The sequence below is a fragment of the Thalia democratica genome, unplaced genomic scaffold (genome assembly GCF_965202585.1).
Source record: "Thalia democratica unplaced genomic scaffold, ktThaDemo2.hap1.1 HAP1_SCAFFOLD_532, whole genome shotgun sequence".
Lineage (NCBI taxonomy): Eukaryota > Metazoa > Chordata > Thaliacea > Salpida > Salpidae > Thalia > Thalia democratica.
The window spans coordinates 24,242-40,341 of record NW_028139568.1 but is presented as its reverse complement, the minus strand read 5'-3'; the positions used below and the strand labels follow the sequence as shown (position 1 = coordinate 40,341).

The 16,100-nt window shown below is 36.1% G+C and overlaps 10 protein-coding genes and 1 pseudogene across 10 annotated transcripts; all 11 read left to right on the top strand.

Moving 5' to 3' along the window:
• The first annotated feature begins 114 nt into the window (after positions 1-114).
• On the top strand, positions 115-525 carry LOC145846614 (histone H3). Its single transcript, XM_082953307.1, has one exon. The coding sequence runs from the start codon at positions 115-117 to the stop codon at positions 523-525; it is 411 nt and encodes a 136-aa protein (XP_082809433.1).
• Positions 526-705: 180 nt separating this feature from the next.
• Positions 706-1,017, top strand: LOC145846602 (histone H4-like). The gene has a single exon (XM_082953294.1). The coding sequence runs from the start codon at positions 706-708 to the stop codon at positions 1,015-1,017; it is 312 nt and encodes a 103-aa protein (XP_082809420.1).
• A 182-nt stretch (positions 1,018-1,199) lies between these two features.
• Positions 1,200-1,580, top strand: LOC145846597 (histone H2A). Its single transcript, XM_082953290.1, has one exon. It carries the CDS (start codon positions 1,200-1,202, stop codon positions 1,578-1,580), a length of 381 nt encoding a protein of 126 aa, XP_082809416.1.
• A 164-nt stretch (positions 1,581-1,744) lies between these two features.
• LOC145846625 (histone H2B 1/2-like) lies at positions 1,745-2,104 on the top strand. The gene has a single exon (XM_082953317.1). The coding sequence runs from the start codon at positions 1,745-1,747 to the stop codon at positions 2,102-2,104; it is 360 nt and encodes a 119-aa protein (XP_082809443.1).
• A 5,257-nt stretch (positions 2,105-7,361) lies between these two features.
• LOC145846615 (histone H3) lies at positions 7,362-7,772 on the top strand. The gene has a single exon (XM_082953308.1). The coding sequence runs from the start codon at positions 7,362-7,364 to the stop codon at positions 7,770-7,772; it is 411 nt and encodes a 136-aa protein (XP_082809434.1).
• Positions 7,773-7,952: 180 nt separating this feature from the next.
• On the top strand, positions 7,953-8,264 carry LOC145846603 (histone H4-like). The gene has a single exon (XM_082953296.1). The coding sequence runs from the start codon at positions 7,953-7,955 to the stop codon at positions 8,262-8,264; it is 312 nt and encodes a 103-aa protein (XP_082809422.1).
• Positions 8,265-8,446: 182 nt separating this feature from the next.
• On the top strand, positions 8,447-8,827 carry LOC145846598 (histone H2A). Its single transcript, XM_082953291.1, has one exon. The coding sequence runs from the start codon at positions 8,447-8,449 to the stop codon at positions 8,825-8,827; it is 381 nt and encodes a 126-aa protein (XP_082809417.1).
• Positions 8,828-8,990: 163 nt separating this feature from the next.
• LOC145846624 (histone H2B 1/2-like) lies at positions 8,991-9,350 on the top strand. Its single transcript, XM_082953316.1, has one exon. The coding sequence runs from the start codon at positions 8,991-8,993 to the stop codon at positions 9,348-9,350; it is 360 nt and encodes a 119-aa protein (XP_082809442.1).
• Positions 9,351-14,617: 5,267 nt separating this feature from the next.
• LOC145846631 (histone H3-like) lies at positions 14,618-15,027 on the top strand (annotated as a pseudogene).
• A 180-nt stretch (positions 15,028-15,207) lies between these two features.
• Positions 15,208-15,519, top strand: LOC145846605 (histone H4-like). The gene has a single exon (XM_082953298.1). The coding sequence runs from the start codon at positions 15,208-15,210 to the stop codon at positions 15,517-15,519; it is 312 nt and encodes a 103-aa protein (XP_082809424.1).
• Positions 15,520-15,701: 182 nt separating this feature from the next.
• LOC145846596 (histone H2A) lies at positions 15,702-16,082 on the top strand. Its single transcript, XM_082953289.1, has one exon. It carries the CDS (start codon positions 15,702-15,704, stop codon positions 16,080-16,082), a length of 381 nt encoding a protein of 126 aa, XP_082809415.1.
• Positions 16,083-16,100: the final 18 nt, after the last annotated feature.

Genomic DNA, 16,100 nt, shown 5'->3' with positions numbered 1-16,100 from the left:
AAAACAATGCTAAGTTGAAAATATGCAAATTAGACTACACAGCGGAATCGCTCGCGTCCGTGTCTATGCGAACAGTATATAAACTGTCTTGCAACAAACAGTTTTATCATCAAAATGGCTCGTACCAAGCAAACCGCTCGTAAGTCAACCGGAGGCAAGGCTCCAAGGAAACAGCTCGCCACCAAGGCCGCTCGCAAGAGCGCACCCGCTACCGGAGGTGTGAAGAAGCCTCATCGCTACAGGCCCGGCACAGTTGCTCTGAGAGAAATCAGACGCTACCAGAAGTCAACTGAGCTTCTTTTGCGCAAGTTGCCTTTCCAGCGTCTGGTACGCGAAATAGCTCAAGACTTCAAAACTGACTTGAGGTTCCAAAGCAGTGCCGTTATGGCTTTGCAAGAAGCAAGCGAGGCGTACCTCGTTGGTTTGTTCGAAGATACTAACCTTTGCGCGATCCACGCCAAGCGTGTGACAATCATGCCCAAAGACATCCAGCTCGCCAGGAGAATGCGTGGCGAAAGAGCTTAAGCGTTAGCTAAAACCGGTCCTTTTCAGGGCCACCTTAAAACCTTGACAGTGAGAAAAACTTAACCGAACGTAAGTTAAGAGACTTTTTTGAGTATGCAAATTAGTTAGTAGTTACCGTACGCGTCCGTAACAGCTTGTATATAAACTCGACGCACTGACGAAATAAGTATATTCAACAACATGTCTGGACGCGGCAAAGGAGGTAAAGGCTTGGGAAAGGGAGGTGCTAAGCGCCATCGCAAAGTGCTTCGCGATAACATCCAAGGCATCACGAAGCCGGCAATCCGCCGTTTGGCTCGCCGAGGCGGAGTTAAGCGAATCTCGGGACTGATTTACGAAGAAACGAGAGGCGTCATGAAAGTTTTCTTGGAAAATGTTATTCGCGATGCAGTAACATACACAGAGCACGCCAAGCGCAAGACCGTCACAGCACTCGACGTCGTGTACGCACTCAAGCGTCAAGGAAGAACCTTGTACGGCTTCGGTGGCTAATCGCTTTTAGCAAACCCGGTCCTTTTTAGGACCACCTAATTCAATATAAAAGTTTTACAACACTTTTGACAAGATTAAGCATTAGCTATGACATATGCAAATTAGTTTTTTGTTCGACGCGGTTAGGTATGAGTTGTATATTGAGCTGTGCAAGCTATCATCACAATCATTCGAACAACAAAATGTCAGGACGTGGTAAAGGATCAAAACTCAAATCTAAGCCGAAGAGCAGGTCTTCCCGTGCAGGACTGCAGTTTCCAGTCGGTCGCGTGCACCGCCTGTTGCGCACCGGCAACTACAGCCAAAGAGTCGGAGCTGGTGCTCCAGTTTATCTGGCTGCCGTTCTCGAGTACTTGAGCGCAGAAGTGCTCGAGCTTGCCGGTAACGCTGCTCGTGACAACAAGAAAAGCAGGATCATTCCTCGCCATTTGCAACTAGCTATTCGCAACGACGAAGAGTTGAACAAACTTCTCGGAGGCGTCACAATTGCTCAAGGTGGTGTTCTTCCAAACATCCAGGCAGTACTATTGCCTAAGAAGACCGCTTCAAAAAAGTCAGCCTAAGTTAAAAAAAACCAGGTCCTTTTCAGGACCACCAAAAATATTTACAACAAACGAGAGAATTGTGAAGTGAGAGAAACCAGCTATCGTTCGCGTACGGAACTATGCTAATTTGCATAATTTTTCAGGATATAAACCGGCGCCGAGACAGAAGTCCACACATCATCATGACAGCAACCAAAGGCGCGAAGAAGTCAGTAGCCAAGACCGCTCCGGTCGACGGCAAGAAGAAGCGAAGGAGGAGAAACAAAGAAAGCTTTGGCATCTACGTGTACAAAGTTTTGAAGCAAGTGCACCCCGACACCGGAATTTCCAGCAAGGCAATGGGAATCATGAACTCATTTGTCAACGACATCTTCGAGCGCATTGCAGCAGAGGCTTCACGTTTGGCTCATTACAACAAGAGGTCAACTGTTAGCAGCCGCGAAATTCAAACTGCTGTCAGGCTCTTGCTCCCCGGCGAGTTGTCAAAGCACGCAGTTTCAGAAGGAACTAAAGCTGTTACCAAATACACCAGCTCAAAATAAACGCTAAACAACCGGTCCTTTTTAGGACCACCATTTGAATAGAACCAGCTGTTCATGTTTACTTAAAGTACAAGAATATAAGCTTAGTACAAATAAATTCTTATTTGTGTAAATTAAAAACTCATATACTTGAATGAACACACTTTTTTTTTGTTTCAAATACTTTATAAACTTGTAACTCGTTATATTGTAGAAAAAGCATTGCATTAGTCTAAAAACAGTAGTAGTGCTTGTAATCAAATGGTTTGTAAAAGATGTTTAACTAACTTGATTTTGTTGTCCGTAAGATTTTTCATCTGAATACTTTTTGTACAAAACACTTGTTTTTATTCATTTGCTGAAGTTCTGTTGAAACATTCAATAAATAAGTGCTTACAAAAAAGTATCATCTTTTTAAACAAAAATGTATATCACTTATAACATGCAAAAACTTAGTTGTAACTTTATTTTAAGTTGTTGTTGATTATTAGTAACACAACCGAGCTTTAACTTTTTAAACGAGTTCTTCTTATCAACTTAACTGCAATTGAAGCCATGTAACACGTTTTAAAAAGTTACGAATACATAAATGAATACAAAAATGGTTGTTCAAAACAAAAAATTACAGATGTGTTTTCAAGTAAAACAACATATTCCTTCTTTCAAAGCTAACTTCTGTTTAGCATATTCAAGAAACATTTTCAATTCAAAACATAAACACACCAGCTCATTGGTTGAAACTTGGTAAAACACAAAAAAGTAGCTGCTTGTACTTTTTTAAGTAATTTATTATTCTAGTTTTCAAAGTAAAAGGTACTTGTTTTAACTAGATATGAGACAACTTACTGACCTTTAACAACTCTAGTAGTTTGTTGAAAGTTATGTTTCTACATATCTAAAGTAATCAGGACCACCAGTTGATTTAAGCAGCTACTAATGTCGAGTAAACAGTGTCAAACAAGCTTAAACTAAGCGACAAAAAATGTACAAATTTATATCTACATTGTGCGTGTTGGTAAAAAGTAACAGTTAGTGTATTTCAATAACTTCTAAATAAACTTTCTAAAACTGAATTTCTCTGTTTTTATTTCTACTAGTTAGTTACACTTACTTCAGTTTTTGTAGTTCTACTTGACATTTTAAACTACTTTTGATAATGTAGAATAAGTTTTTCTGCTTCACTAGTATTTAAATGTTAGGTAAAAATGTTTTTTAATGGGAATTTTCTTGTTTAACTTATTGTTTAAACAAAACTTATTCTAGTTCATTTTACTTTGTAAACTTGTTTTTCAAACACTCAATACATATTTGTTGTTAGTTTAATAAAAAAATCAATCTGTCACTAACTAAAAATTTATGCTTAAATAAGACATTATATTAAATGAGAAGAAAAATTTACTTTGCGTTGATACTAAAAATGCTCAATGATATTTGTTTAAGGTCTGATTGTCAAATAAGTATTAGTTTTATTTATCAGAATGCAAATGAAACAATAAAAAACTGTTTAAAAGTTGAACAGTCAAACTAATGTAGACAACAGTGATTGTTTAAAACAAACATACAATTGAAATAATCTTTCTGCTTACAAAGCTCATACTTGTTTTGTTGAACTCATTTTTTCTGTGGCTATGACAAATTACAAAATGATTCCACGGTAAAAAAGAACAGCTTGTTACAATTTTTTGTAACTCTTTTTTAAACTATGTATGAGACAACTCAAAACGACGATACTTGTTTGTTTTAAGCTATGTACTTTTTAAATCTAAAGATTAGGTGGATCACCAATTAATTACACAAGCTACTAATGACTACTAAACTCAACAACACAAATAAACATACTTAATCAACTTTGTGGTGATAAAGAATCAAAAACATATTTCCTTCCAAATTATAAAGCCCATTATTTATTAAATACCTAGCTTGCCAAATTTCTCTACTATACTTTTTTTATGCAACTGTTAAGAAGGGAACTCTAGCTAGATAACTGCTCTAATCCTTACTTTATTGCTTACTATTATCGAATGCTTAGTGAAAAGCTTTAACTAACTTGAGTGTCTTTTTCGTGGCTTTTTTCCTTTTAACTTTCTTTTCCAAATAAAACTTATTCTCATTAACTTTGTGGACATTTTTTAATTCAATATTTCATTTGTTTTTTAGTTTATTAAAAAAATACTGTGCCTACATCACTGTAAAAACTATTTGTATTTTTCAATGAAAATAGTACGCTTAAACAGAAATAAAAATAAAACTTTGACTTATTAACTGAAAACGTTTTAAACTGTTAATAACAAACAATGTTTAGTGTCCTTAAAAAATGCTGTTCAATTACAATTAAACTACAACTGAAACATGCTTAACAATTCAAAACTGGTGTAACACATAAATGTAAACAACATCGATTGTTCAAAAGAAAGAGAACACTATTAACAAGTACACAGTTTACAAAACAAAATACCTTAATAAAATGATGAACTTGTATAAACAAATCTTTTATTTTACAAAGCTTACATCTACTTACTTGATTTAAGCTTTCTAATCTTGTCAAGCATATGAAATAAACCAATTGATTAGCTAAAACATGGTACAAAGAAAAGAAGCAAAAAACTTGTTACCACTTGTTTGTTACCCTTATGTACGCTATACATAAGTAAACTGAAATTACTGTAACTTGTTGCTTTAAGCTGTGTAGTTTTTATAAATCTAAAGAAGAAGAAAAAACTGGACAAAGCGAAACCAAAACTTTTTTTAGCCTTCATTTTTTTACAGCTTATTATGTGATGGTACAAGTTCCATAATAGGCAAACAACAATGTAAAACTTTGAATCAAGCAAATACTTTGTTTTATATGGTCTATAATTGAATAAGATAACAGTTACTTTGTTTCAAGTTTATATGTTATTGCTACAACAGCTATGTTCTTAACGACATCCGAGAATAAAATGTAACTTATCCTAAGCTGTGTTTTTAACTACATTAACAGTAAGCTAGAGATAACTAGTTACGAATTTTGAAAAGCAAACATTTAGTCAATGAAATCAATGGTACAGAACATTATGATTAATCTAGGTTGAGTAAACTAAGAAATCACTATTAGCAGTAAAGCAGTTAAAACACATGTTTAACTTGGTAAGCACTTCAATCGTAAACTTTAAAAGACAGTACTGTTGTTGTTTCAAAATATGTTTCAAGAAAGTAGTAAGTTGTTCTATGTTGTTTCGACTGACTTTAAAACTTTATGAGAAGTGACAAAACAAAGTTTGAAAAAAAAACTTACTTGCATTATTTTCCAGTTAAAAAGTTTCAAAGATAGATTGAAAGGTTATGAGTGCTGATTGTAAACAAAGCTTTATTCAAACACTAAGTTTGTCAATCTTATTTCTAAACTTTTTCATTTAGATTTTCTTACTCGATTTTATTTTGTATATAATGCTGCTTAAAAAATAAACCAACCTCTTTTTTTACGTAAAATTTTTCATCCAAAAGGTATCAGCTTTTGTTTAAGTTCAAATTTAGTGCTAGTGTTCATAAGCTTTTTCGACTTATTTACTTCTTTGAATTTAATTAACTTTATTTTGTTTGGAAAATTTACAACCAAATCCATTTGTTCACTTTTATCAGCACACTTTATTCGGTTGAAATCTGCAAAGTTAAAGTTCTTAGTTTGATCAAGGTTTAAGTTTAACGAGCAAAATTGCATCAGTTATTTTTTAAACTGTATAACAGCTTCAATCAGTTGTTTGAAACACTAATTGAATGTTAAACTACTTATCTTTTAAACTAGTTTTTCATACACACTGAAAAATAAAGTTTGTGTTTAAATGTAGTTTACAACTTTAAACAAGTATCATCATAGTTACTGTACAGCACGTTTTTGAAAGGTTGTTTGGAAAACATTGTTGTAAGGTAAGTTACTAGTATGTGCAACAACAAAGCTATCTAGTTGTCTGTTTAATAAAAGTTTTGAGTACATTGCTTATGAGTAATCATAAGCAGTAAAGCTAAAAAAAATGAACACTTTTATTCTTTTGGAATTACTTTTTACACATTAGTTTAAACTGTAATTAACTTGAACATACTTGATAGAACTTACGATTAACAAAACTCCATGAAATCGATATAATGAAATTTTGTTTAAGGTAAAAAAAAACCTTGTGCTTTGTTAAAACTTTATTACTTTAGGTGAGCGGCAAAGGAAAACTCAGTCGGGAGTGTGTTAACATGTTTTGTTTCATTTATGTTTTTCTTAATGTATTTAGAGGTGTGCTGTAAGATACAGGCTGTTATTTCTGGACTTTTCAAACTAATGCTTTAAAAAAATTACTTTTAGAACAAGTTAAATATGGTTTCTTTCTTACTGGAACTTTTTCAACATTCTTAATAAGACAACTAAGTTTTTATAAGCATATATGTCTTAAACAAACATGCTAATGCTTATATTAAGAAGTAAAAGGTACCTTGCAAAGCATAACTGCTCAACAGTCAATTCGTCACAGTCAGTAACTCTTGCAAGTATCGTTTTGGTCGCTTTAATATTCATTCATCATGTCTACCACAGCAGTAGCAGCAGTACCAGCGCCAGCCAGGTCTTCCAAGAGACCAAGCGCCAAGAAGGCAGAGCACCCTACTTACAGGGAAATGATTAGCTCTGCCCTTGGAGCAATGAAGGAACGAAAAGGTACATCCCGCCAGAAGATACAAAAGTATATCGCGGACACCTACAAGCTTGACCTCACAGCTTCCAATTCTCACTTGAAGAGAGCACTTACCAGCGGCGTGACCAAAGGTGCTTTTCTCCAGACAACTGGAAAAGGCGCTTCTGGCTCGTTCAAGCTTGCTCCAATGCCAGCTGCTGGGCCCAAGAAGAGGACAAAGAAAGTAGCTAAAAAGCCAGCAGCAAAGAAGGCCCCAGCTAAAAAACCAAAAAAGAAGTGTGCTCCCAAGAAGGCTGCAAAAAAACCAGCAGCCAAAAAGCGACCTGCTAAAAAGTGCGCTCCTAAGAAGGCAGCATCTAAAAAAGCTGCAAGCAAGAAGAAGAAAGTAACCAAGAAGAAGCCGGCAGCCAAAAAAGCATCCAAGAAGAAGAGCTGTAAAAAATAAGTTGTTCTTTTACCCAAGGTCCTTTTCAGGACCACTCAAACAAAATATAACGTAACTCAAAATGCATAAAACAATGCTAAGTTGAAAATATGCAAATTAGACTACACAGCGGAATCGCTCGCGTCCGTGTCTATGCGAACAGTATATAAACTGTCTTGCAACAAACAGTTTTATCATCAAAATGGCTCGTACCAAGCAAACCGCTCGTAAGTCAACCGGAGGCAAGGCTCCAAGGAAACAGCTCGCCACCAAGGCCGCTCGCAAGAGCGCACCCGCTACCGGAGGTGTGAAGAAGCCTCATCGCTACAGGCCCGGCACAGTTGCTCTGAGAGAAATCAGACGCTACCAGAAGTCAACTGAGCTTCTTTTGCGCAAGTTGCCTTTCCAGCGTCTGGTACGCGAAATAGCTCAAGACTTCAAAACTGACTTGAGGTTCCAAAGCAGTGCCGTTATGGCTTTGCAAGAAGCAAGCGAGGCGTACCTCGTTGGTTTGTTCGAAGATACTAACCTTTGCGCGATCCACGCCAAGCGTGTGACAATCATGCCCAAAGACATCCAGCTCGCCAGGAGAATGCGTGGCGAAAGAGCTTAAGCGTTAGCTAAAACCGGTCCTTTTCAGGGCCACCTTAAAACCTTGACAGTGAGAAAAACTTAACCGAACGTAAGTTAAGAGACTTTTTTGAGTATGCAAATTAGTTAGTAGTTACCGTACGCGTCCGTAACAGCTTGTATATAAACTCGACGCACTGACGAAATAAGTATATTCAACAACATGTCTGGACGCGGCAAAGGAGGTAAAGGCTTGGGAAAGGGAGGTGCTAAGCGCCATCGCAAAGTGCTTCGCGATAACATCCAAGGCATCACGAAGCCGGCAATCCGCCGTTTGGCTCGCCGAGGCGGAGTTAAGCGAATCTCGGGACTGATTTACGAAGAAACGAGAGGCGTCATGAAAGTTTTCTTGGAAAATGTTATTCGCGATGCAGTAACATACACAGAGCACGCCAAGCGCAAGACCGTCACAGCACTCGACGTCGTGTACGCACTCAAGCGTCAAGGAAGAACCTTGTACGGCTTCGGTGGCTAATCGCTTTTAGCAAACCCGGTCCTTTTTAGGACCACCTAATTCAATATAAAAGTTTTACAACACTTTTGACAAGATTAAGCATTAGCTATGACATATGCAAATTAGTTTTTTGTTCGACGCGGTTAGGTATGAGTTGTATATTGAGCTGTGCAAGCTATCATCACAATCATTCGAACAACAAAATGTCAGGACGTGGTAAAGGATCAAAACTCAAATCTAAGCCGAAGAGCAGGTCTTCCCGTGCAGGACTGCAGTTTCCAGTCGGTCGCGTGCACCGCCTGTTGCGCACCGGCAACTACAGCCAAAGAGTCGGAGCTGGTGCTCCAGTTTATCTGGCTGCCGTTCTCGAGTACTTGAGCGCAGAAGTGCTCGAGCTTGCCGGTAACGCTGCTCGTGACAACAAGAAAAGCAGGATCATTCCTCGCCATTTGCAACTAGCTATTCGCAACGACGAAGAGTTGAACAAACTTCTCGGAGGCGTCACAATTGCTCAAGGTGGTGTTCTTCCAAACATCCAGGCAGTACTATTGCCTAAGAAGACCGCTTCAAAAAAGTCAGCCTAAGTTAAAAAAAACCAGGTCCTTTTCAGGACCACCAAAATATTTACAACAAACGAGAGAATTGTGAAGTGAGAGAAACCAGCTATCGTTCGCGTACGGAACTATGCTAATTTGCATAATTTTTCAGGATATAAACCGGCGCCGAGACAGAAGTCCACACATCATCATGACAGCAACCAAAGGCGCGAAGAAGTCAGTAGCCAAGACCGCTCCGGTCGACGGCAAGAAGAAGCGAAGGAGGAGAAACAAAGAAAGCTTTGGCATCTACGTGTACAAAGTTTTGAAGCAAGTGCACCCCGACACCGGAATTTCCAGCAAGGCAATGGGAATCATGAACTCATTTGTCAACGACATCTTCGAGCGCATTGCAGCAGAGGCTTCACGTTTGGCTCATTACAACAAGAGGTCAACTGTTAGCAGCCGCGAAATTCAAACTGCTGTCAGGCTCTTGCTCCCCGGCGAGTTGTCAAAGCACGCAGTTTCAGAAGGAACTAAAGCTGTTACCAAATACACCAGCTCAAAATAAACGCTAAACAACCGGTCCTTTTTAGGACCACCATTTGAATAGAACCAGCTGTTCATGTTTACTTAAAGTACAAGAATATAAGCTTAGTACAAATAAATTCTTATTTGTGTAAATTAAAAACTCATATACTTGAATGAACACACTTTTTTTTTGTTTCAAATACTTTATAAACTTGTAACTCGTTATATTGTAGAAAAAGCATTGCATTAGTCTAAAAACAGTAGTAGTGCTTGTAATCAAATGGTTTGTAAAAGATGTTTAACTAACTTGATTTTGTTGTCCGTAAGATTTTTCATCTGAATACTTTTTGTACAAAACACTTGTTTTTATTCATTTGCTGAAGTTCTGTTGAAACATTCAATAAATAAGTGCTTACAAAAAAGTATCATCTTTTTAAACAAAAATGTATATCACTTATAACATGCAAAAACTTAGTTGTAACTTTATTTTAAGTTGTTGTTGATTATTAGTAACACAACCGAGCTTTAACTTTTTAAACGAGTTCTTCTTATCAACTTAACTGCAATTGAAGCCATGTAACACGTTTTAAAAAGTTACGAATACATAAATGAATACAAAAATGGTTGTTCAAAACAAAAAATTACAGATGTGTTTTCAAGTAAAACAACATATTCCTTCTTTCAAAGCTAACTTCTGTTTAGCATATTCAAGAAACATTTTCAATTCAAAACATAAACACACAAAACAAACCAGCTCATTGGTTGAAACTTGGTAAAACACAAAAAAGTAGCTGCTTGTACTTTTTTAAGTAATTTATTATTCTAGTTTTCAAAGTAAAAGGTACTTGTTTTAACTAGATATGAGACAACTTACTGACCTTTAACAACTCTAGTAGTTTGTTGAAAGTTATGTTTCTACATATCTAAAGTAATCAGGACCACCAGTTGATTTAAGCAGCTACTAATGTCGAGTAAACAGTGTCAAACAAGCTTAAACTAAGCGACAAAAAAATGTACAAATTTATATCTACATTGTGCGTGTTGGTAAAAAGTAACAGTTAGTGTATTTCAATAACTTCTAAATAAACTTTCTAAAACTGAATTTCTCTGTTTTTATTTCTACTAGTTAGTTACACTTACTTCAGTTTTTGTAGTTCTACTTGACATTTTAAACTACTTTTGATAATGTAGAATAAGTTTTTCTGCTTCACTAGTATTTAAATGTTAGGTAAAAATGTTTTTTAATGGGAATTTTCTTGTTTAACTTATTGTTTAAACAAAACTTATTCTAGTTCATTTTACTTTGTAAACTTGTTTTTCAAACACTCAATACATATTTGTTGTTAGTTTAATAAAAAAATCAATCTGTCACTAACTAAAAATTTATGCTTAAATAAGACATTATATTAAATGAGAAGAAAAATTTACTTTGCGTTGATACTAAAAATGCTCAATGATATTTGTTTAAGGTCTGATTGTCAAATAAGTATTAGTTTTATTTATCAGAATGCAAATGAAACAATAAAAAACTGTTTAAAAGTTGAACAGTCAAACTAATGTAGACAACAGTGATTGTTTAAAACAAACATACAATTGAAATAATCTTTCTGCTTACAAAGCTCATACTTGTTTTGTTGAACTCATTTTTTCTGTGGCTATGACAAATTACAAAATGATTCCACGGTAAAAAAGAACAGCTTGTTACAATTTTTTGTAACTCTTTTTTAAACTATGTATGAGACAACTCAAAACGACGATACTTGTTTGTTTTAAGCTATGTACTTTTTAAATCTAAAGATTAGGTGGATCACCAATTAATTACACAAGCTACTAATGACTACTAAACTCAACAACACAAATAAACATACTTAATCAACTTTGTGGTGATAAAGAATCAAAAACATATTTCCTTCCAAATTATAAAGCCCATTATTTATTAAATACCTAGCTTGCCAAATTTCTCTACTATACTTTTTTTATGCAACTGTTAAGAAGGGAACTCTAGCTAGATAACTGCTCTAATCCTTACTTTATTGCTTACTATTATCGAATGCTTAGTGAAAAGCTTTAACTAACTTGAGTGTCTTTTTCGTGGCTTTTTTCCTTTTAACTTTCTTTTCCAAATAAAACTTATTCTCATTAACTTTGTGGACATTTTTTAATTCAATATTTCATTTGTTTTTTAGTTTATTAAAAAAATACTGTGCCTACGTCACTGTAAAAACTATTTGTATTTTTCAATGAAAATAGTACGCTTAAACAGAAATAAAAATAAAACTTTGACTTATTAACTGAAAACGTTTTAAACTGTTAATAACAAACAATGTTTAGTGTCCTTAAAAAATGCTGTTCAATTACAATTAAACTACAACTGAAACATGCTTAACAATTCAAAACTGGTGTAACACATAAATGTAAACAACATCGATTGTTCAAAAGAAAGAGAACACTATTAACAAGTACACAATTTACAAAACAAAATACCTTAATAAAATGATAAACTTGTATAAACAAATCTTTTATTTTACAAAGCTTACATCTACTTACTTGATTTAAGCTTTCTAATCTTGTCAAGCATATGAAATAAACCAATTGATTAGCTAAAACATGGTACAAAGAAAAGAAGTAAAAAACTTGTTACCACTTGTTTGTTACCCTTATGTACGCTATACATAAGTAAACTGAAATTACTGTAACTTGTTGCTTTAAGCTGTGTAGTTTTTATAAATCTAAAGAAGAAGAAAAAACTGGACAAAGCGAAACCAAAACTTTTTTTAGCCTTCATTTTTTTACAGCTTATTATGTGATGGTACAAGTTCCATAATAGGCAAACAACAATGTAAAACTTTGAATCAAGCAAATACTTTGTTTTATATGGTCTATAATTGAATAAGATAACAGTTACTTTGTTTCAAGTTTATATGTTATTGCTACAACAGCTATGTTCTTAACGACATCCGAGAATAAAATGTAACTTATCCTAAGCTGTGTTTTTAACTACATTAACAGTAAGCTAGAGATAACTAGTTACGAATTTTGAAAAGCAAACATTTAGTCAATGAAATCAATGGTACAGAACATTATGATTAATCTAGGTTGAGTAAACTAAGAAATCACTATTAGCAGTAAAGCAGTTAAAACACATGTTTAACTTGGTAAGCACTTCAATCGTAAACTTTAAAAGACAGTACTGTTGTTGTTTCAAAATATGTTTCAAGAAAGTAGTAAGTTGTTCTATGTTGTTTCGACTGACTTTAAAACTTTATGAGAAGTGACAAAACAAAGTTTGAAAAAAAAACTTACTTGCATTATTTTCCAGTTAAAAAGTTTCAAAGATAGATTGAAAGGTTATGAGTGCTGATTGTAAACAAAGCTTTATTCAAACACTAAGTTTGTCAATCTTATTTCTAAACTTTTTCATTTAGATTTTCTTACTCGATTTTATTTTGTATATAATGCTGCTTAAAAAATAAACCAACCTCTTTTTTTACGTAAAATTTTTCATCCAAAAGGTATCAGCTTTTGTTTAAGTTCAAATTTAGTGCTAGTGTTCATAAGCTTTTTCGACTTATTTACTTCTTTGAATTTAATTAACTTTATTTTGTTTGGAAAATTTACAACCAAATCCATTTGTTCACTTTTATCAGCACACTTTATTCGGTTGAAATCTGCAAAGTTAAAGTTCTTAGTTTGATCAAGGTTTAAGTTTAACGAGCAAAATTGCATCAGTTATTTTTTAAACTGTATAACAGCTTCAATCAGTTGTTTGAAACACTAATTGAATGTTAAACTACTTATCTTTTAAACTAGTTTTTCATACACACTGAAAAATAAAGTTTGTGTTTAAATGTAGTTTACAACTTTAAACAAGTATCATCATAGTTACTGTACAGCACGTTTTTGAAAGGTTGTTTGGAAAACATTGTTGTAAGGTAAGTTACTAGTATGTGCAACAACAAAGCTATCTAGTTGTCTGTTTAATAAAAGTTTTGAGTACATTGCTTATGAGTAATCATAAGCAGTAAAGCTAAAAAAAATGAACACTTTTATTCTTTTGGAATTACTTTTTACACATTAGTTTAAACTGTAATTAACTTGAACATACTTGATAGAACTTACGATTAACAAAACTCCATGAAATCGATATAATGAAATTTTGTTTAAGGTAAAAAAAAACCTTGTGCTTTGTTAAAACTTTATTACTTTAGGTGAGCGGCAAAGGAAAACTCAGTCGGGAGTGTGTTAACATGTTTTGTTTCATTTATGTTTTTCTTAATGTATTTAGAGGTGTGCTGTAAGATACAGGCTGTTATTTCTGGACTTTTCAAACTAATGCTTTAAAAAAATTACTTTTAGAACAAGTTAAATATGGTTTCTTTCTTACTGGAACTTTTTCAACATTCTTAATAAGACAACTAAGTTTTTATAAGCATATATGTCTTAAACAAACATGCTAATGCTTATATTAAGAAGTAAAAGGTACCTTGCAAAGCATAACTGCTCAACAGTCAATTCGTCACAGTCAGTAACTCTTGCAAGTATCGTTTTGGTCGCTTTAATATTCATTCATCATGTCTACCACAGCAGTAGCAGCAGTACCAGCGCCAGCCAGGTCTTCCAAGAGACCAAGCGCCAAGAAGGCAGAGCACCCTACTTACAGGGAAATGATTAGCTCTGCCCTTGGAGCAATGAAGGAACGAAAAGGTACATCCCGCCAGAAGATACAAAAGTATATCGCGGACACCTACAAGCTTGACCTCACAGCTTCCAATTCTCACTTGAAGAGAGCACTTACCAGCGGCGTGACCAAAGGTGCTTTTCTCCAGACAACTGGAAAAGGCGCTTCTGGCTCGTTCAAGCTTGCTCCAATGCCAGCTGCTGGGCCCAAGAAGAGGACAAAGAAAGTAGCTAAAAAGCCAGCAGCAAAGAAGGCCCCAGCTAAAAAACCAAAAAAGAAGTGTGCTCCCAAGAAGGCTGCAAAAAAACCAGCAGCCAAAAAGCGACCTGCTAAAAAGTGCGCTCCTAAGAAGGCAGCATCTAAAAAAGCTGCAAGCAAGAAGAAGAAAGTAACCAAGAAGAAGCCGGCAGCCAAAAAAGCATCCAAGAAGAAGAGCTGTAAAAAATAAGTTGTTCTTTTACCCAAGGTCCTTTTCAGGACCACTCAAACAAAATATAACGTAACTCAAAATGCATAAAACAATGCTAAGTTGAAAATATGCAAATTAGACTACACAGCGGAATCGCTCGCGTCCGTGTCTATGCGAACAGTATATAAACTGTCTTGCAACAAACAGTTTTATCATCAAAATGGCTCGTACCAAGCAAACCGCTCGTAAGTCAACCGGAGGCAAGGCTCCAAGGAAACAGCTCGCCACCAAGGCCGCTCGCAAGAGCGCACCCGCTACCGAAGTGTGAAGAAGCCTCATCGCTACAGGCCCGGCACAGTTGCTCTGAGAGAAATCAGACGCTACCAGAAGTCAACTGAGCTTCTTTTGCGCAAGTTGCCTTTCCAGCGTCTGGTACGCGAAATAGCTCAAGACTTCAAAACTGACTTGAGGTTCCAAAGCAGTGCCGTTATGGCTTTGCAAGAAGCAAGCGAGGCGTACCTCGTTGGTTTGTTCGAAGATACTAACCTTTGCGCGATCCACGCCAAGCGTGTGACAATCATGCCCAAAGACATCCAGCTCGCCAGGAGAATGCGTGGCGAAAGAGCTTAAGCGTTAGCTAAAACCGGTCCTTTTCAGGGCCACCTTAAAACCTTGACAGTGAGAAAAACTTAACCGAACGTAAGTTAAGAGACTTTTTTGAGTATGCAAATTAGTTAGTAGTTACCGTACACGTCCGTAACAGCTTGTATATAAACTCGACGCACTGACGAAATAAGTATATTCAACAACATGTCTGGACGCGGCAAAGGAGGTAAAGGCTTGGGAAAGGGAGGTGCTAAGCGCCATCGCAAAGTACTTCGCGATAACATCCAAGGCATCACGAAGCCGGCAATCCGCCGTTTGGCTCGCCGAGGCGGAGTTAAGCGAATCTCGGGACTGATTTACGAAGAAACGAGAGGCGTCATGAAAGTTTTCTTGGAAAATGTTATTCGCGATGCAGTAACATACACAGAGCACGCCAAGCGCAAGACCGTCACAGCACTCGACGTCGTGTACGCACTCAAGCGTCAAGGAAGAACCTTGTACGGCTTCGGTGGCTAATCGCTTTTAGCAAACCCGGTCCTTTTTAGGACCACCTAATTCAATATAAAAGTTTTACAACACTTTTGACAAGATTAAGCATTAGCTATGACATATGCAAATTAGTTTTTTGTTCGACGCGGTTAGGTATGAGTTGTATATTGAGCTGTGCAAGCTATCATCACAATCATTCGAACAACAAAATGTCAGGACGTGGTAAAGGATCAAAACTCAAATCTAAGCCGAAGAGCAGGTCTTCCCGTGCAGGACTGCAGTTTCCAGTCGGTCGCGTGCACCGCCTGTTGCGCACCGGCAACTACAGCCAAAGAGTCGGAGCTGGTGCTCCAGTTTATCTGGCTGCCGTTCTCGAGTACTTGAGCGCAGAAGTGCTCGAGCTTGCCGGTAACGCTGCTCGTGACAACAAGAAAAGCAGGATCATTCCTCGCCATTTGCAACTAGCTATTCGCAACGACGAAGAGTTGAACAAACTTCTCGGAGGCGTCACAATTGCTCAAGGTGGTGTTCTTCCAAACATCCAGGCAGTACTATTGCCTAAGAAGACCGCTTCAAAAAAGTCAGCCTAAGTTAAAAAAAACCAGGTC

Excerpts from the sequence above, each read along its gene's own strand:
- LOC145846614 (XM_082953307.1), top strand. The coding sequence starts at position 115 with ATGGCTCGTACCAAGCAAACCGCTCGTAAGTCAACCGGAGGCAAGGCT.
- LOC145846602 (XM_082953294.1), top strand. The coding sequence starts at position 706 with ATGTCTGGACGCGGCAAAGGAGGTAAAGGCTTGGGAAAGGGAGGTGCT.
- LOC145846597 (XM_082953290.1), top strand. The coding sequence starts at position 1,200 with ATGTCAGGACGTGGTAAAGGATCAAAACTCAAATCTAAGCCGAAGAGC.
- LOC145846625 (XM_082953317.1), top strand. The coding sequence starts at position 1,745 with ATGACAGCAACCAAAGGCGCGAAGAAGTCAGTAGCCAAGACCGCTCCG.
- LOC145846615 (XM_082953308.1), top strand. The coding sequence starts at position 7,362 with ATGGCTCGTACCAAGCAAACCGCTCGTAAGTCAACCGGAGGCAAGGCT.
- LOC145846603 (XM_082953296.1), top strand. The coding sequence starts at position 7,953 with ATGTCTGGACGCGGCAAAGGAGGTAAAGGCTTGGGAAAGGGAGGTGCT.
- LOC145846598 (XM_082953291.1), top strand. The coding sequence starts at position 8,447 with ATGTCAGGACGTGGTAAAGGATCAAAACTCAAATCTAAGCCGAAGAGC.
- LOC145846624 (XM_082953316.1), top strand. The coding sequence starts at position 8,991 with ATGACAGCAACCAAAGGCGCGAAGAAGTCAGTAGCCAAGACCGCTCCG.
- LOC145846605 (XM_082953298.1), top strand. The coding sequence starts at position 15,208 with ATGTCTGGACGCGGCAAAGGAGGTAAAGGCTTGGGAAAGGGAGGTGCT.
- LOC145846596 (XM_082953289.1), top strand. The coding sequence starts at position 15,702 with ATGTCAGGACGTGGTAAAGGATCAAAACTCAAATCTAAGCCGAAGAGC.